Source organism: Lepidochelys olivacea (assembly GCF_965140295.1).
Source record: "Lepidochelys olivacea isolate rLepOli2 genome assembly, chromosome: 1".
NCBI lineage: Eukaryota > Metazoa > Chordata > Testudines > Cheloniidae > Lepidochelys > Lepidochelys olivacea.
In genome coordinates, this window is record NC_140411.1 from 137,724,244 (window position 1) to 137,738,641 (window position 14,398).

Consider the following 14,398-nt stretch of genomic DNA (forward strand, 5'->3'; position numbering starts at 1 on the left):
CAGTTTTCACCCTGACAATCTGGGTTTCAGCTTATGTGTTCAGGTGCCATTTGACAAGCCCTGATGTCCATTTTTTTTGATCTATGGAAAAGGTTGCAATCCTAAGTGGAAGGAAGGAGGCAGTCCAGCAACAGCAGCTGCCGCCTCCGGGTCCAGACTGCTTGTGCGGCTCGTGGCTCTGCGCAGCCTGTAAGTGGCGGGCAAAGCAGCCTCGGCAGTGCTGGTGCAGACCCTGCAAGTGATGGGGGTGGGACAGGCAGAAAAGGGGTGGGGCTTTGGGGGAACAGGCGGGGCAAGGAGTGGGGCCTCAGGGGTCTGGTTACCAGCCATTAGAAAGATGGTAACCCTAGGCGTGATTCTTCCTTGTAGAGTCAAATTTACACCTGTGAAAAGTGAATGCAAATAGGGTGTCAAATGCTATCACCAGTGAAAGAAGAATTCTGACTTGGTGGCATTTTACTCCCACTTTGCACAGGTGCAAATGATTGCACAAGGTGTAAGGCCAGGGAGAATCAGGTATACAAGGTTCCATTTGTGCTCCTCGAGAGGCTGAAGTGATAGAACATGATATTATTTGAGCAATATTACGAAGGCATGTAATTAAGGACTGCAGCATAATACATAAGTGCAAGGAGTCAGGGGTTGTCCCTGCAATCTCAACGGATTTTCTCACATTTGAGTCCTTAACTGTGAAGCTTCCAAAATCTGGCTTTCGGAACGTCCCAGATTCTTTTACAAAACAAAAAAGATGGAACAACAAGAATTACTGTAATAAAAGGCTTCAAAACTCCACTGAATTGCCTGTGTGTGGAGTTAGTTGGCTAAACATGATGCAACAGCCTGTCCCATGAAAGCTGGGAGATCTGTAGGAGGGAGCTTCTTTCGTGCACACCTGCAGATGAGAACAACTCTCCTCCAAATCCGAGATGCATCACTCCTGCGTTGCATCAGGTGTGGGGCTCCCTCCTGCGAAACTCATGAGGAGTCAGATCAACCTCTCCCATAAAAACCTGAGAGAGAAATTAAGGGGGAGGAAGTCTCCTCCCAGAGATTTCCCCACATTATTTCATCTGGAGAGGAAGGGGAAACAGAGAAGAATGTAGGGTTGGCCCCCCTTGGAACAGGTCATGAAACCTGCATTTAAATTCCACAGATCCACTGTAATTCCATTTTAACTGTCCCCTGGCAGCCTGTCCTCTCACTCCCAGGCATTTCAGATCTATTTCACCTGGGCCTACTCCTCCTTTACAGAAGATCCCCTTCATGGAGGGGGCTCCACAAAAACATATACATCCCAAGAGTGTATTCCCTGGCAAGCTCTTCAGGAGCAGAGAAGTATGAGGGGGTGTACCTTCCACCCCAACCCCACTTGGATCCCTGAGCTAGCAAAATAGCCGCTGATGTTGCAGGGGCAGCTAGCTGAGTCCCCCATTCACATGAGAAGAGAGAGATCTGTACATGGATCTGGAAGGGAAGATGCCCTTCCCTCAAAAAGCACAGCAGCCCTCTTCACCCACTTTGCACCTTACCAGATAGGCAGTGAGCGGGCCAAGGGTTCCTGTGAAGCCCTCATCTGCACCATATGTGCTTTTCACAACTTAACTAAGTTAAAGCTGCACCTGGCAAAGTGCAGCCTTCCCTGGCAAACAGAGAGAGCAAGAGAAGGTTTACCATACCTGGGCATTGAATAAAGTGTTAGACAGCTGGGGCAGGGTGTAAAAACAAATAATTTTTATCACAGAGTTTTTATGAGAAGATAAAAGTTTATTCTGTCAACCAAGAGCGATCCTAACAAAAACACTAATTCCTGACATTTCATAGTCGATCGCTAACATGCCATGACAAAATTTCAGTACACCGAATGCAGGATTACATTTCACAACCCCGACTTATTTTTTTCCCCTGTGTACGAGCTTGTTAGTTCAATTAGATCAGTAATGAGTCTTGGGAGTCTGGAAGCTTTTAATTGCAAGGAGTTCAATCTTACCGCTTCACGTTATGCTAAAATGAAGTGGGTTCAGAATGAAAAAAAAAGAAAAAAAAAAAAGAAGTACTTTTGAAGAAGCTGTAACACCAAGTGATAAAAACAAGGACATTCAAAGTTAAATCTGAAATTTGTTTTAGTCTACCTCGATACAGCAAAGGGCAGAGAGATTAATGTGGTTTATTATATGCCACACATGCTACAACAGCTAGACCATATAGGCAAGTACAGGACGTAGCTAGAGCAAATTAAACTGTTGGAACTTCAGCCTCAGCCTTCTCCAACCCAAAAACGGGTCACCCGTGTTTATGACAGTTAAGATACTAATATGTTTCTTTGCAACCACTTACGATGTAGCATGAATATATTGCATATTACACAGAGAGGCCATTTAATCATCATATTCTTTATACAACTCTTTCTACAGAAAAATGTTTGAAGTCCATATTACTTTGACTGGGCGCAGACTTATTTTGGTGCAAATTAAGTATACAATAGTGACACATAGCTGCCTTTCAGAAGGATTTTCACTATTACATATCCAGAGTACTCACTTTTCAACATTAAGGGCTCAATTCTGCCTCCTTTATTCATAGTGAGTATTGCTTACTCAGTACGTTCACAAATCAGTGGAATTATTAGTTGAGGAAGGTGCTACCCAATATGAGTGAAGGGTGACAGAACGGGAACCTAAGCCTCTCCACTGGCATGGTAGCAAAAATGTCTAATTGATTGATACATAAAGAAAAGAAAAATTAAACCAAACAGTTGTATAATAAAAATGGCCAAAATTTCTTTTTTCATGTTTTCATATAATTCTGCCTGCCAAGTTTGAGACTGGAATAAAAAAATTCCTGCCTTATTATAAAGCTTTCAAAAAGCATTCAAATGGCTGTGCTACAGTAATTTAGTATTTTGTACCCTGGCTAATTGACTGCAGGATCCCCAAATCAAGGATGAGAGTTCAGAGTTCACAACACTTCAAGCTGTACTGTGTTAAAGTTGATCTCAAGGCTACTAAAATAATAAATAAGTGGACCATTTGTAGAGATTTTAGTGTTGCTGAACAGTCTTCCCAGCTCACTAAGTGCAAACAAACGCTATTTCATTTCCTGCAAGCACGGTCAAGGCAGATCAACATTAAATTAGTGAAAATATATATTTTAAAAAGTAGTAAAATTTCACTACCCCTACACTACAAATCAAGAATTTAGCACTTCTCTGTGGAGATGCTATAGGTTCTGAAAACTCTGGTAGACAGATTAAAAAGAAGAGGGGGGAGTGTGCTTGGCAGGGTGGGAAGGAGAATAAGTGATGACCCCGGATTCATTCATTGAGCTGTGTAGCCCGACTGGGCACCCACAGCTGCAGCGCAGGACTGCTAGTACAGAAGATATCCCTCACAGTTTCAGAGGGATAACAGGCCAGTACTTGGGCTGCTTTTTATCACAGTTCCTATCAAAGGCAAGTTGCATGGCAGTCTCCATGGCTTGGATTTTGGCAGCACCCACACCGTAGAGTTTCTTCATTTCAGCCATACGTCTCTCCCCGGGTCTTTCTGCAGGGGGTTGTACCGAACGTCGTGTTGTTAGGTGCAGGTCATGATCAGCTTCGACATACATGTCCTGGTGCTCGGCTTCAAGCTCCTGCTGCTTTCCTAGGGAAAAAAGACCTCAGAAGACTTAGTATTTTATTAGGATACCACCCAGTCATGCTTTAGCTCTGCTGAAATCTCACCAGTTTGTTATTTTGTAAGTGAATACAGATTCAAATGCATGCTGGGCCCATGGTTAGACCTGAAGAACACAGTCACTCAGGCTTATTGTTACATTCACAAAGCAAATTTCACATTACATATCATGCTGCATGATGTAAGAACACCACTGAATCACATAACTAAAAATTAAAAAGAGAACAAAGTGGTCTGACTTGAATCTTGAAGTTGTTGAGAATCTTGCATTTATAAAAGCCAAAATTGAATCAGCTTCGCCTCATCTCTTCCTTACACATTTAGCATCCTGTCAAGGTGGAAGACCCAATGCTGGAAGTAATTACTTTGCAGCTGTGATGAGATGATACACAAAACAGTGTAACTTTAGTTGAACCATAGCCAATTGTATCCAGTTACATATTCTACACGCAAAGAAGGAACAAGCCAATATGTCATGCAAGTGCCAGCCATCAAGCATATTGCGGGAAATACAGCTGTCAGTGCCATGTTTACACTCTTGCACCAAGTTCATCCCTTACTTGAGTTTTTCAAAGCACACACAGACAATATTCTCATTAATTTCTGTTTTAAAAACCCAGCAGCATATTAAATTGAACAGGTTTCAGAGTAGCAGCCGTGTTAGTCTGTATTCACAAAAAGAAAAGGAGTACTTCTGGCACCTTAGAGACTAACAAATTTGTTTGAGCATAAACTTTCGTGATGAAGTGAGCTGTAGCTCACGAAAGCTTATGCTCAAACAAATTTGTTAGTCTCTAAGGTGCCACAAGTACTCCTTTTCTTTTTATTAAATTGAAGTTACAGTAATTCAGACAGGTAAAACAGTTCTATTTGCCCTTGGAAATAAATTAAAACTCATCTGGAAGTAATATCTGGATGATTCCTCATCCCCACCTCAGCTCCATGCAGTCAACTATAAGCTAATTGAAAAACCATCACTCCAGCAAGAAGATTAATTATGTTGTTAAAACAACAGGTCCAACATTGTGGGACAACTTCTAGACGATACACTCTGCTAGGTGCCGAATATTTCCAACAACCATTGCAAACAACAGGAGACGGGGGTGCTGGAACAATTATTATAGTGGGAGTCCTGAGAGCCATTGAACCAAACTGTAAACCCTGTATTTGATGGAAACTGCTTCAAAAGCCAGGGGGTGTGACAGCACCCCCAGCACCACTAGTTCCAACACCTATGACGAGAGAAGAGTACTCAACATCTTCCACAACAGGGGACCTATTATGAATAACTTATTTTGGTTTACTTATTATGGGAAGAAAAGACAAGCAATGTGTTTTCGTTCTCGTATTTAAACAATAACATGTTGTTACAGGTCAAAATGTATTAAACACACACAAAACTCAGTCTGTGGAGTTATGGAGAATGCATTTTTTTTCAGCACCAACACTGAGATTAATCCCTAGTGAATCCCAGAACACCTGGAAACCCAAAACCAAAGTTAAGTATCTTGATACATCTGTCTTGGAACATCTGCAGTTTATTTTTACGCTGGAAAGTAGTGTGTAGAACAGCCAACTGACAGCCTGTCAGCCTCACTAAACAAATCATTCCTCAGACCTCGTTCACAGAAAATAGATATTTTAAACAGTATAATATGAAACTTCAACTCTGGCGTCTGTTTCTTTGCTGGAGAGACAGAAAGCTTTGTCTTGCCATTTTAAAGGTTACTGTATTTGTCCATATTTCTGTGGCAGAAGTAGAGGGAGAGTTTGGGGGACTATGAGCACACCCGTTCTTCTATTATTTTGTTTTAAAAGGCATGTCTCCAAAGGAAGAACATTCTTCTGTCAATACTCCTGAGGAAACACATAGATTAGGGTCCACATACAGTTAGAAACTTATAAGACAGGGGTCAGCAACCTTTGGCATGCGGCCCATCAGGGTAATCTGCTGGCGGGCCGCAAGACAATTTGTTTACATTGACCGTCCCAGTGGCAGTGGTTTGCTGCTCCCGGCCAATGGGAGCTGCGGAAAGCAGCAGACAGCACGTCCCTGCAGCCCACCACTTCCCACAGCTGCCATTGGCCGGGAACGGCGAACCATGGCCACTGGGAGCTGCAGGGGACCGTGCCTGTGGATGGTCAACATAAACAAAATGTCTTGCAGCCCACAAGCAGATTACCCTGATGGGCCGTGTGCCAAAGGTTGCCGACCCCTGCTCTAAGGAATATCCTTTGATCCTAATCCCAAAATAAATCAATGCACTGCTACAGTATATGTTTTATTTTGTATTTATAAATGTATATCCCTTGATTTTTGAATCCAGGTTTACCAACCCATTTATTATCCCATAGCTCTGGTGAAGAGACTCCCCAAATCACTACATCATATAGTCTCAGATATTTAAAGCCCAGAGCCAATCCTGTTTAATACTCTGCAGAAAGAGGTCGGACTCAGAGGACATGCAAAGGGACACACAGCTTTTCACTTCTACGACACTTGTTCAACTTCAGCCCAAGACACTAATGCTAAAAGGCATTACTAGCAGAGGTGTTTTGGGGCCTATGTGAAGTACGTTTGCGGTCTGAAACCAGTTATTTGTGGTCACAAAAGCTACTATCATAATGAGCACTAATTACTACAGTTGTTGGAAATCTTGGGAAAAAGGCCAAGGAAGGAATGGATATATAAACTGAAGCATCTATAGCAGTAGTCTCTCCAGCACAGTGGGGAAGTTTGACTGCATTGCTCATACTGCACTTGCTCTGTGGAAAAATGGCAGACTTTGGTCTCAATCTGGCTCTTTTCACAGGCACAAAAATACAAAGAACCCGCAAGAAATGTGCAATTATCCTTGGATCAAAAGATTTGAAAATAAATAACTACCAATGTACTGAATTTAAGAAAATGTTATAAACTGCATACTGTTATAATGTATATAGGTCAAAGCAAGGAATCCAGCACTCCTCTGAAGCAAACACCAAAGTTAATCTATACATAAGCTAGTAGGGCTCACTAGGAAAGTTATTCTCAACCAAGAGTACTACAGTCCTCTCGCACTCTCAGATCTGAGCCTCATGGCCAAAGGAACTGGAGCAAGGAATACCTCTGAAAAAACAATTTACACAATTCTGAGTGGACCCTCTTTCCACTCCCCATAGACTAAAATAAATATATCCAAGCTTCCCTTTAAAGCATTCAATTACTGACAAGATTTTACTTTCTATTACAATTGTGGAACAATATTTTGCAAATGTTATAAGCCAGGAAACCACCTGTGGTGTCATCTGGTTATACTATGAAGAATAAACACGGCTGACATTTTTATAATTGCCGTTTCCTGGAATTCTCCCTCCCCCACCCCTAAAGTTACTTTTGTCTTAAAACCCATCTCTAGAATCAATATATCACTACTGAATACATTTCTGATGTGAGATGATCCCCATTTGGAAAAAAAACAAAACAAAAACCTGTCAGACCATTTTTCAGATACAGTAAAGAGGAGATTCCTTTCCAACTTCCAGGGTCCCAAATACACTTATTTAACTAACTTTCATGTGTACTGGGACACTACCAAGGTTTTCAAGCCTTCATTAATATCCCACTAAAGCTTGATTTTGATTAGGAGCACAGAGTGCAAAAATAATAATGAAAAACTCCTATAATGATAAGTCACCCTGGTAATCAGGCACCAAAGCAATCCCTTTTTGCCTACACTGCCTGCTATAAATAATCATCTTTAATTTGGTAATGTATTAGATGAGACAAAATCTGCACAAATAAAGATAACTGCAATTCTACTGACTGTCACTGGCAGGATCAGAATAAGCTGCTGTTAGTTCAATAAGGATTAAGCCCCCCTGCCCCTCCCGCCAGGCCTGCAACTGGGGCTCCATGTGGACACAACAACCCTCCATGTGCGCGCATTTGAAGGATGGGGGCCTGAGTCCTTCTCAAGATTTAAGAAATTTTTCCCAAAGGCCCTTAGTAGCCCAGATGACTATTTATCCTCAATTTAAAAGAACATCTACTTCTGTAATTTTGATCCATTTTGCCCTTCATTATTTCTAATATCTTCTAAGAAGCTTAAAGAGTAACCACAGAAGTTTACACTTTTAATTTATATTTTATTTATTTAACCAGGGCTTTGGGGTGGAGCCTGGAGCTGGAGCGCAGAGCAGTAGAGCTGTAGGTTTTTGCTGGAGCTGGAACAGAGCCGGAGCACAGAAAAACTTGAGTGCTCCAGTTTTTTTTTTTTCCATTTTCAATCCAAAATGAATTATATTTAGCAAGAAAGTCCTAAAGGTGCCAAAAAGTTTCAGACTGTATAACAACTGATATTAACATCTATTTTACCACTTTACGTAATAAGTCACAGTTATTCTCACTTTGTAATTTTGTATCTGTACATTAAATCTTGATTTTGGCCAAAGTTTTTTGGAGATATGTTTTATTAAAGAATCAGATAATTATCAGACATCCGGCAACATTGCAGACTGCTTCCACCCTTGTGCCAAGGTTAGGCGAGTACTTACTCGTGTAGATTAGTTAGATAAGTATGTGTTGATACTTCTTTTGTAAGGGTTGACCAATGAGACGTGATGAGTGCTGCAATTACGGAAAACCGTGATGCAAGACGCAACATTTAAAGTTCTCACAAACAAGTATATTGCAAAAAAAAATGTGTTTTTTATTGATATATTAAGATATCACAAGAGATATTAACCACTTAAGCTTATTTCTCACACGGGCTCCCGTTACCGGTACATTTGTTCATTGTACATGCTCCCGTATCACTCTGGTGGACTTATTTTATATGTCATCTGTCCAACGGTCTTTTAGTAGTGTTGTTTGTAATTTTAAATTTACCGAAAAAATTTACGCATGCAGCAGGCATATAAATATATAGTAAACATTTTTGCATAAATTAGGAATGATTTATGTGATATATCCAGAGTGATTGGAAAATGTCCAACACAACTTTGGGGGTGACTGTTTGGTCATTTTAAGAAAAAACGTTTCTGTGAACACATGTCCTAAAATTCTTTCTAAGGGAGCTATAGTCCCTTCAAGGAGGTGATGAAAAGTTAATTTCTGATCAATATCTCAAAAACGCTTTAATATAAAGTAAAGAAATTATGTCTGTGTCTTAGCGTATTACATTATCCAAAATTATTTAAACCACAGGTGTCCCGAACTGGCGGTTGGTGGTTTTTATTTCAAGAAAGGCTTGTCTTCGACTGCCCCTGGCTACGAGTGGTAATATTATGTTCCATAATAAGTTAATAATTTTTGGTTATTATTTATTATTAAGTTTAAAATTTATGGTTCCAAAGTTGAAAAATAAGTAATAAGTAAAATTGTTTGTATCATTCTAAGAATCTAAGCATATTAACATTTTTAAACAAATTTTCTCAGAAACGGTTAATTATACAAAATAAATTAAGAGTACCATTTTAATGCATGTTTTAGCATTAAATCATATTCCAGGGTCGTATCTGTTAAAGAGTCGAAGATTTAAAAAATATTAAATAAAATTAGCCCAGTCCCCCGCAGTTCATGATGCCTGTAGTTTAAATAATTTTATTTGAATGATGTTGTATGATAGAACGTTGGAAATAAACTTTAACGGGAAAGTGGATTCAAATTGCAAGCACAATCCTTTTCGTAAAAAGAACAAATTTTTGGAAATATGTTTTTCCTTCATCAGGCTGGAAACATTATACAAGATAGAGCAAATAACAGGTTCTAGCTTGTATAATCTATTCAGGCTGATGAAGCAAAAACATATTTCCGAAAATTTGCTCTTTACTAAAAGAGCTTGCAATTTGAATCCGCTTTCCCATTAAAGTTTATTTTCAACCTTGTAACGTGTAGCCTCGTTACTTCCCAACAATTAATGTTGTAGAACAGCGATAGCACATGCTCACGCCACGGCACATAGCAAATTTCATTGATATATCTATATTAAAGCATTTTTGAGATATTAATTAAAAACTTGGAAAATATTTCAAATATTTTTACCGCAAAATTTTATAAGAAAAACTAACTTGCAATTTATAAATAAAAATGTGTATTATGGATATTAAAAATACTTCTTACTTCATTAAAACTGAAAGAAACATGTTAAAATATTAAAATATACTTTAATAATAATTTTGTGTAAAAAGAAAATACGATCATTTTTGTCCAGAAAATCCAAAATAAATTTGAAGTACCTTAAGTGGTTAAGATATCATAAGCAGGTACATTATAAAAAAAATGTAATGCTTTTGTTCATTGCTTTTTGAAGATCATAACAAGACACATTTGGATGGGTAGCAGCACAAGAAGATTTGGCCATGGCTTCAACAAAAAAATCAAATCTGCCCCGCATGATCGATAGCCAATTTATGGAAAAGAATTTCTTTTGAAAAGCCCAAATTTGGGCTTTTGGGAAAAACAAAGAAGAAATCGGCAACGTGCAAGGTGGAAAAGGAAGTGAATGGTGAGCTCAAACCATACAGCTTCAAGACAAGTGAAGTAAATGCTGTGAAGAGTTTCAACCTTTGGCGGCATGTAAAACGTAACCATCCTGAAAACTATGCGGCTCTGGTTACAAAAAAGGACCAGAAAGCTGAGGCAAAACAGAAAGCTGACACGGCTAAACGACGTTCATCTGGCTCTTTGAAAACTCCTGGAGAAAAGAAACCCAAAATTGAGCAAACAAAACTTGACTCGTATTTGAAGTCCTCAAAGGTTACAGTCACCACAGATGCCAGTACTTTCTGTGAAGGGCTGATGGAAATGGTTTGCTTGAGTTCAACGCTGCTCACTACCTTCAGGCTGAAGAACAAAGTATTCCAAAAAATTGCAGGTGAAATGGGTTGGCAGCTTGGTGTTTCGACAGGGCACGATGCGGTTTGTCATTTAGTTGTCAGCACAGCTGAGTGTAGTAGCGAAGAGTTCAAGAAAGCTTTGGAGCAAAAATGTGCTACCTGAAAATGGATGCGGCAACCCATGGAAACAGAAATTTCCTTGCAATCAATGCTCAGTACTACGAAGAAGGAAAAGACAAAGCTGTGGTAAAAACCTTGGACATAATCGACACCGTCACAATTCTTCGTACGTGAAAAGTCAAGTAAAAGCTATTTTAGAAAAATTTGGGATTAGTGAAATGCAAGTGCTGAGCATCTGCGTTGACAATGCAGCAAACATGATGTGTGCCGTCAAAAATTTTAGCGAGGATAATGAAACCATTTCTACCTCTAAGAACAGGGATGTGGACAGAACTGAAGCTATTTTGCCTGATGAAGGAACTAAAGGAATGGATGAAATCAAACTCAACATGGAGGCTGCTGCGCAATGGATTAATGACCCTAGCCTCATACTTCCAACATGGCTTCATGAAAATGACTCAAAAGTCCAACTGATGAGGTGTGGTATTCACACTCTTCAGTTGGTAATCTGGGATGGACTGAACAAAGAACATGCAAAGAAATTTCTGGCAAAAATTCAACAAGTCGTTGTCAAACTACGAACCCCAAGTATTCAAAGTGTTCTGCTTGATCTACATGGGGTAACTCAATCATTGGATACTGTGACTCGCTGGGGTTCAACATTTGCAATGACTGATCAGCTTCTTGTTTTTCAATCTTACTGTGAACAAGTGGCTGCTGCTGGAACAAGAGAACTCAAGATAACAAAAGCTGAATGGGATGAAAAGAACCTGTGAGACCTCTTGGCAAAGCCAAACCAAACAACTGTGAATCTTCAAGCTGTTGATGTAACCCCAGAAGTTTTAATGAAGGAATGGCGAAAACTGTCAAAATTCTTGCAAGAAAACAGTGGACAAATTGTAGAAAGAATTCTATCCTCCATGCAGAAATGCAAAGAGAAGCTTTTTGACAATATTAATTTCCTTGCTGGAGTTTATGTTGACCCCCGGTATTGATTCTTCTTACCTCAAGGGACATACCAAAGGCAAAGGAAGGGCTCCTTGATATTGCTCGACGACTCAAAAAACAAAATCTATTGCTACATTTGAACTCAGCAAAAGAGGTTGAAGAAAATGAAACACAACAAAAGGAGTCATCAACAATCGAATTTGCAGTTTCAGAAAGTTACATCCTTCAGAAATAACAGGCTGTTCTCAAACTTCTGTCTCCACTCTGAATTTGTTTGAGCATCCATCCCCGAGACGTCTTCAACCACCACAAGGAAATGGAGATAATTCAAGCACCAATTCTTCAGAAGATGACGCCTTCGAAAAGGAACTGGATAAACAAGAAAGATGCTGGCGAGTTTCTGCGATTCATAACTGTAATGAAGCATTATTCGAGAGAAACATTCGGAAAGATTGTGAGGCGATGGAGTCTATTGGTAGGGTAAAAGTTAAGTCTGTTTTTGAGGCCATTCACCACCCACAATGCATTCAGGCTGCCTGTAGAATTGCTTCGAGCATGCCAACAACTCAAGCTACTGTAGAGCGACTGTTTTTAGCTTTAAAGTTAATTTTAAATGATTTGCGGCAGGCTATGAAAGACTACTTGATTGCTGCAATATTTTTTTACAGAATGAATTATGAATGATTCTAGTTTGTATCATTGCCGATGACATTTAAATTGTTTTAAAAGTCTGAATAAAAATAATGTTTTTTCAAAATTACAGTATGCACTTTTTTAGTTAGTTAATTAATTTGAGTTGGCGTGTGGAGCGGAGTCAGAGCGGAGCTCCAAATCCCTGATTTATATATTTTTAGTTGGAGAAAGATCTGTATGGAAAGACTTGTGTCTGCTGAGCCTATGCAAAATGACAACTATTCTCATAAAGACTTCTCCATAACTCTTTGGGTGGAAACATTTTGCACTCTGCCATGTTTCTGGGTTATGGCCCATTCAAACGATATTCTGGCAACAGTCCACAGCCCTGGTCTTCAGAAGAAGTGGCAAATGGCTCTTCCTTGACTGTCTTCCAGTTTCCATTATAGATAGCAGATTATTCTTTATAAAAACATTTCACTTTCCTCGGTGTTTTTCTTTTGTGATGTCTGAGGAGTATTCCTGTTCAGTGTATTTGTCTGTTTATTACAAAGATAAATAATAGTCTGATTTCTGAGCTTCCCGATCCACTCCTAAATATAAGCTGGACATGAGCAGCATGTCACATTCCCCTTTTACACTGAGGTTTTTAGCTCCTAGTTCTAAAGAGAAGCAGTCCTCTGGTGTGCTAATCTTCTACCCATATGCTACTCCACAGTTTGAGAGGCTGATTCTTCCACAGGTTTTGCTAGGGAGCCATAAAACTACAGCAAACTTCCATGTGATCTTTTCTGAGCTGGCAGAAACAGGTTATTTTATCATAAAAAATATCAATCACTAACACCAGCTAAACCTTTAGGTACAATTAATAAATACCTTTGTATAAAAACACAAAACAAACTTTAAAAACTGAGGGTTCTGTACTTGGGATCTCCAAGGTATTTAGCTTTAGCTCTTTAGAAATCCCAAGGAGCTTAGGAGTTCCACACAAGGCTGAAGCCTCAAGCTCTGCTCCTGCAGCAATGCAGAGCTTTGCAGAATGGCATGTCAGTCAGTGGGAGCCCGGGAGATGCAACCAATTTTCGGGTAAACCCAAATTCAAACAAATTGGGATTAAACAGAAACATAGTCTTATTTATGGGATATGGTTTCTTTGACACAGGTGAGCACTAAATAACGAGAAGTCCTGCACATACGTACTAAATGAGAAAATACGATGCAGCGTGAGCAAGCCAGTTCCAGCTGTGAATTACCTTAGGTAGGCTGCATCCATGCTTAAAATTGCCATTAAATTCAAACGGACTTTTGCTTGCAGAATGACAATATTAGCACTACAACTGAAAATTTAATGAAACCCCCTCCCCTCCCACTGAAACATGATCTCCGAGGGAGATCACATCACTGCTCAAAGGGGAGGATTAGGACTTGTCTACACAGGGAAATTGACTGGCATAGCTATAGCAGAGTAACTATTCTGCTACAGATCTGCTGGTATAAGTCCCATGTGTGGACACTATTCTGGAATAAAAGTAACTTTTTTCTGGAATAATTCCCCATGTAGACAAGCGCTCAGTCACTGCCATGGCAGCCAACCACAAAATGGAACTAACAAAAAGTGTCCAAAGGATTATAAACCCAGGTACCTTCATGCAGAATAGTTCTAACTCATCTCCACCCCTACTAATACCTGGAATAAATATCAAACATTTTACCATGAGCTTGCCTTAAATCTATGAACACCACAACTCTTAAGAAAAAACAGTTTCACTGTGGATTTCAACATAAGAAATAGGAGCAGACGTGTTTCATTGTCAGTCTTGCTGTAGTCTGAAATCTCACTGGGGAAACGAGTAGGAAAGAGTCCAAAGAGTATACTCCTCAGAACGGATGTGGTTGTAATAGGCAATCTGTTACAGCAGACACAAAACAGATTTCCCAAATCAAATGTATTCAATTCAGCTTATTTCCTTTTGTTATAACAGACACTTTCTTAGCTTTTCTAGAGCTTTAGGAGAAGGAAACTGACAACTGTAGAAATAAGATGAAATCACTACCAAGATATTGAGTAAATGTAAATTAAAAAATTTAAATATATAGTAGTTAGAAACAAGGAACTGAAATCAGAACTCTTGGGTTCCATTTCCAGATTTGCTTTACAGGAGTTATAATGTAGGCAAGTTACTTATCCTCTCTGTGCCTCAGTC

General features: G+C 39.5%; 1 protein-coding gene across 1 annotated transcript in view; it reads right to left on the bottom strand.

The window, feature by feature from the left end:
- Positions 1–1,743: 1,743 nt before the first annotated feature.
- GEMIN8 (gem nuclear organelle associated protein 8) overlaps positions 1,744–14,398 on the bottom strand; it is a 35,487-nt gene continuing 22,832 nt past the window's right edge. Inside the window, exon 4 of the mRNA XM_084616732.1 lies at positions 1,744–3,641. Coding sequence (XP_084472858.1) covers positions 3,385–3,641 — 257 coding nt within the window. The 3' untranslated portion in view covers positions 1,744–3,384. The remainder of the gene's footprint in view (positions 3,642–14,398) is intronic.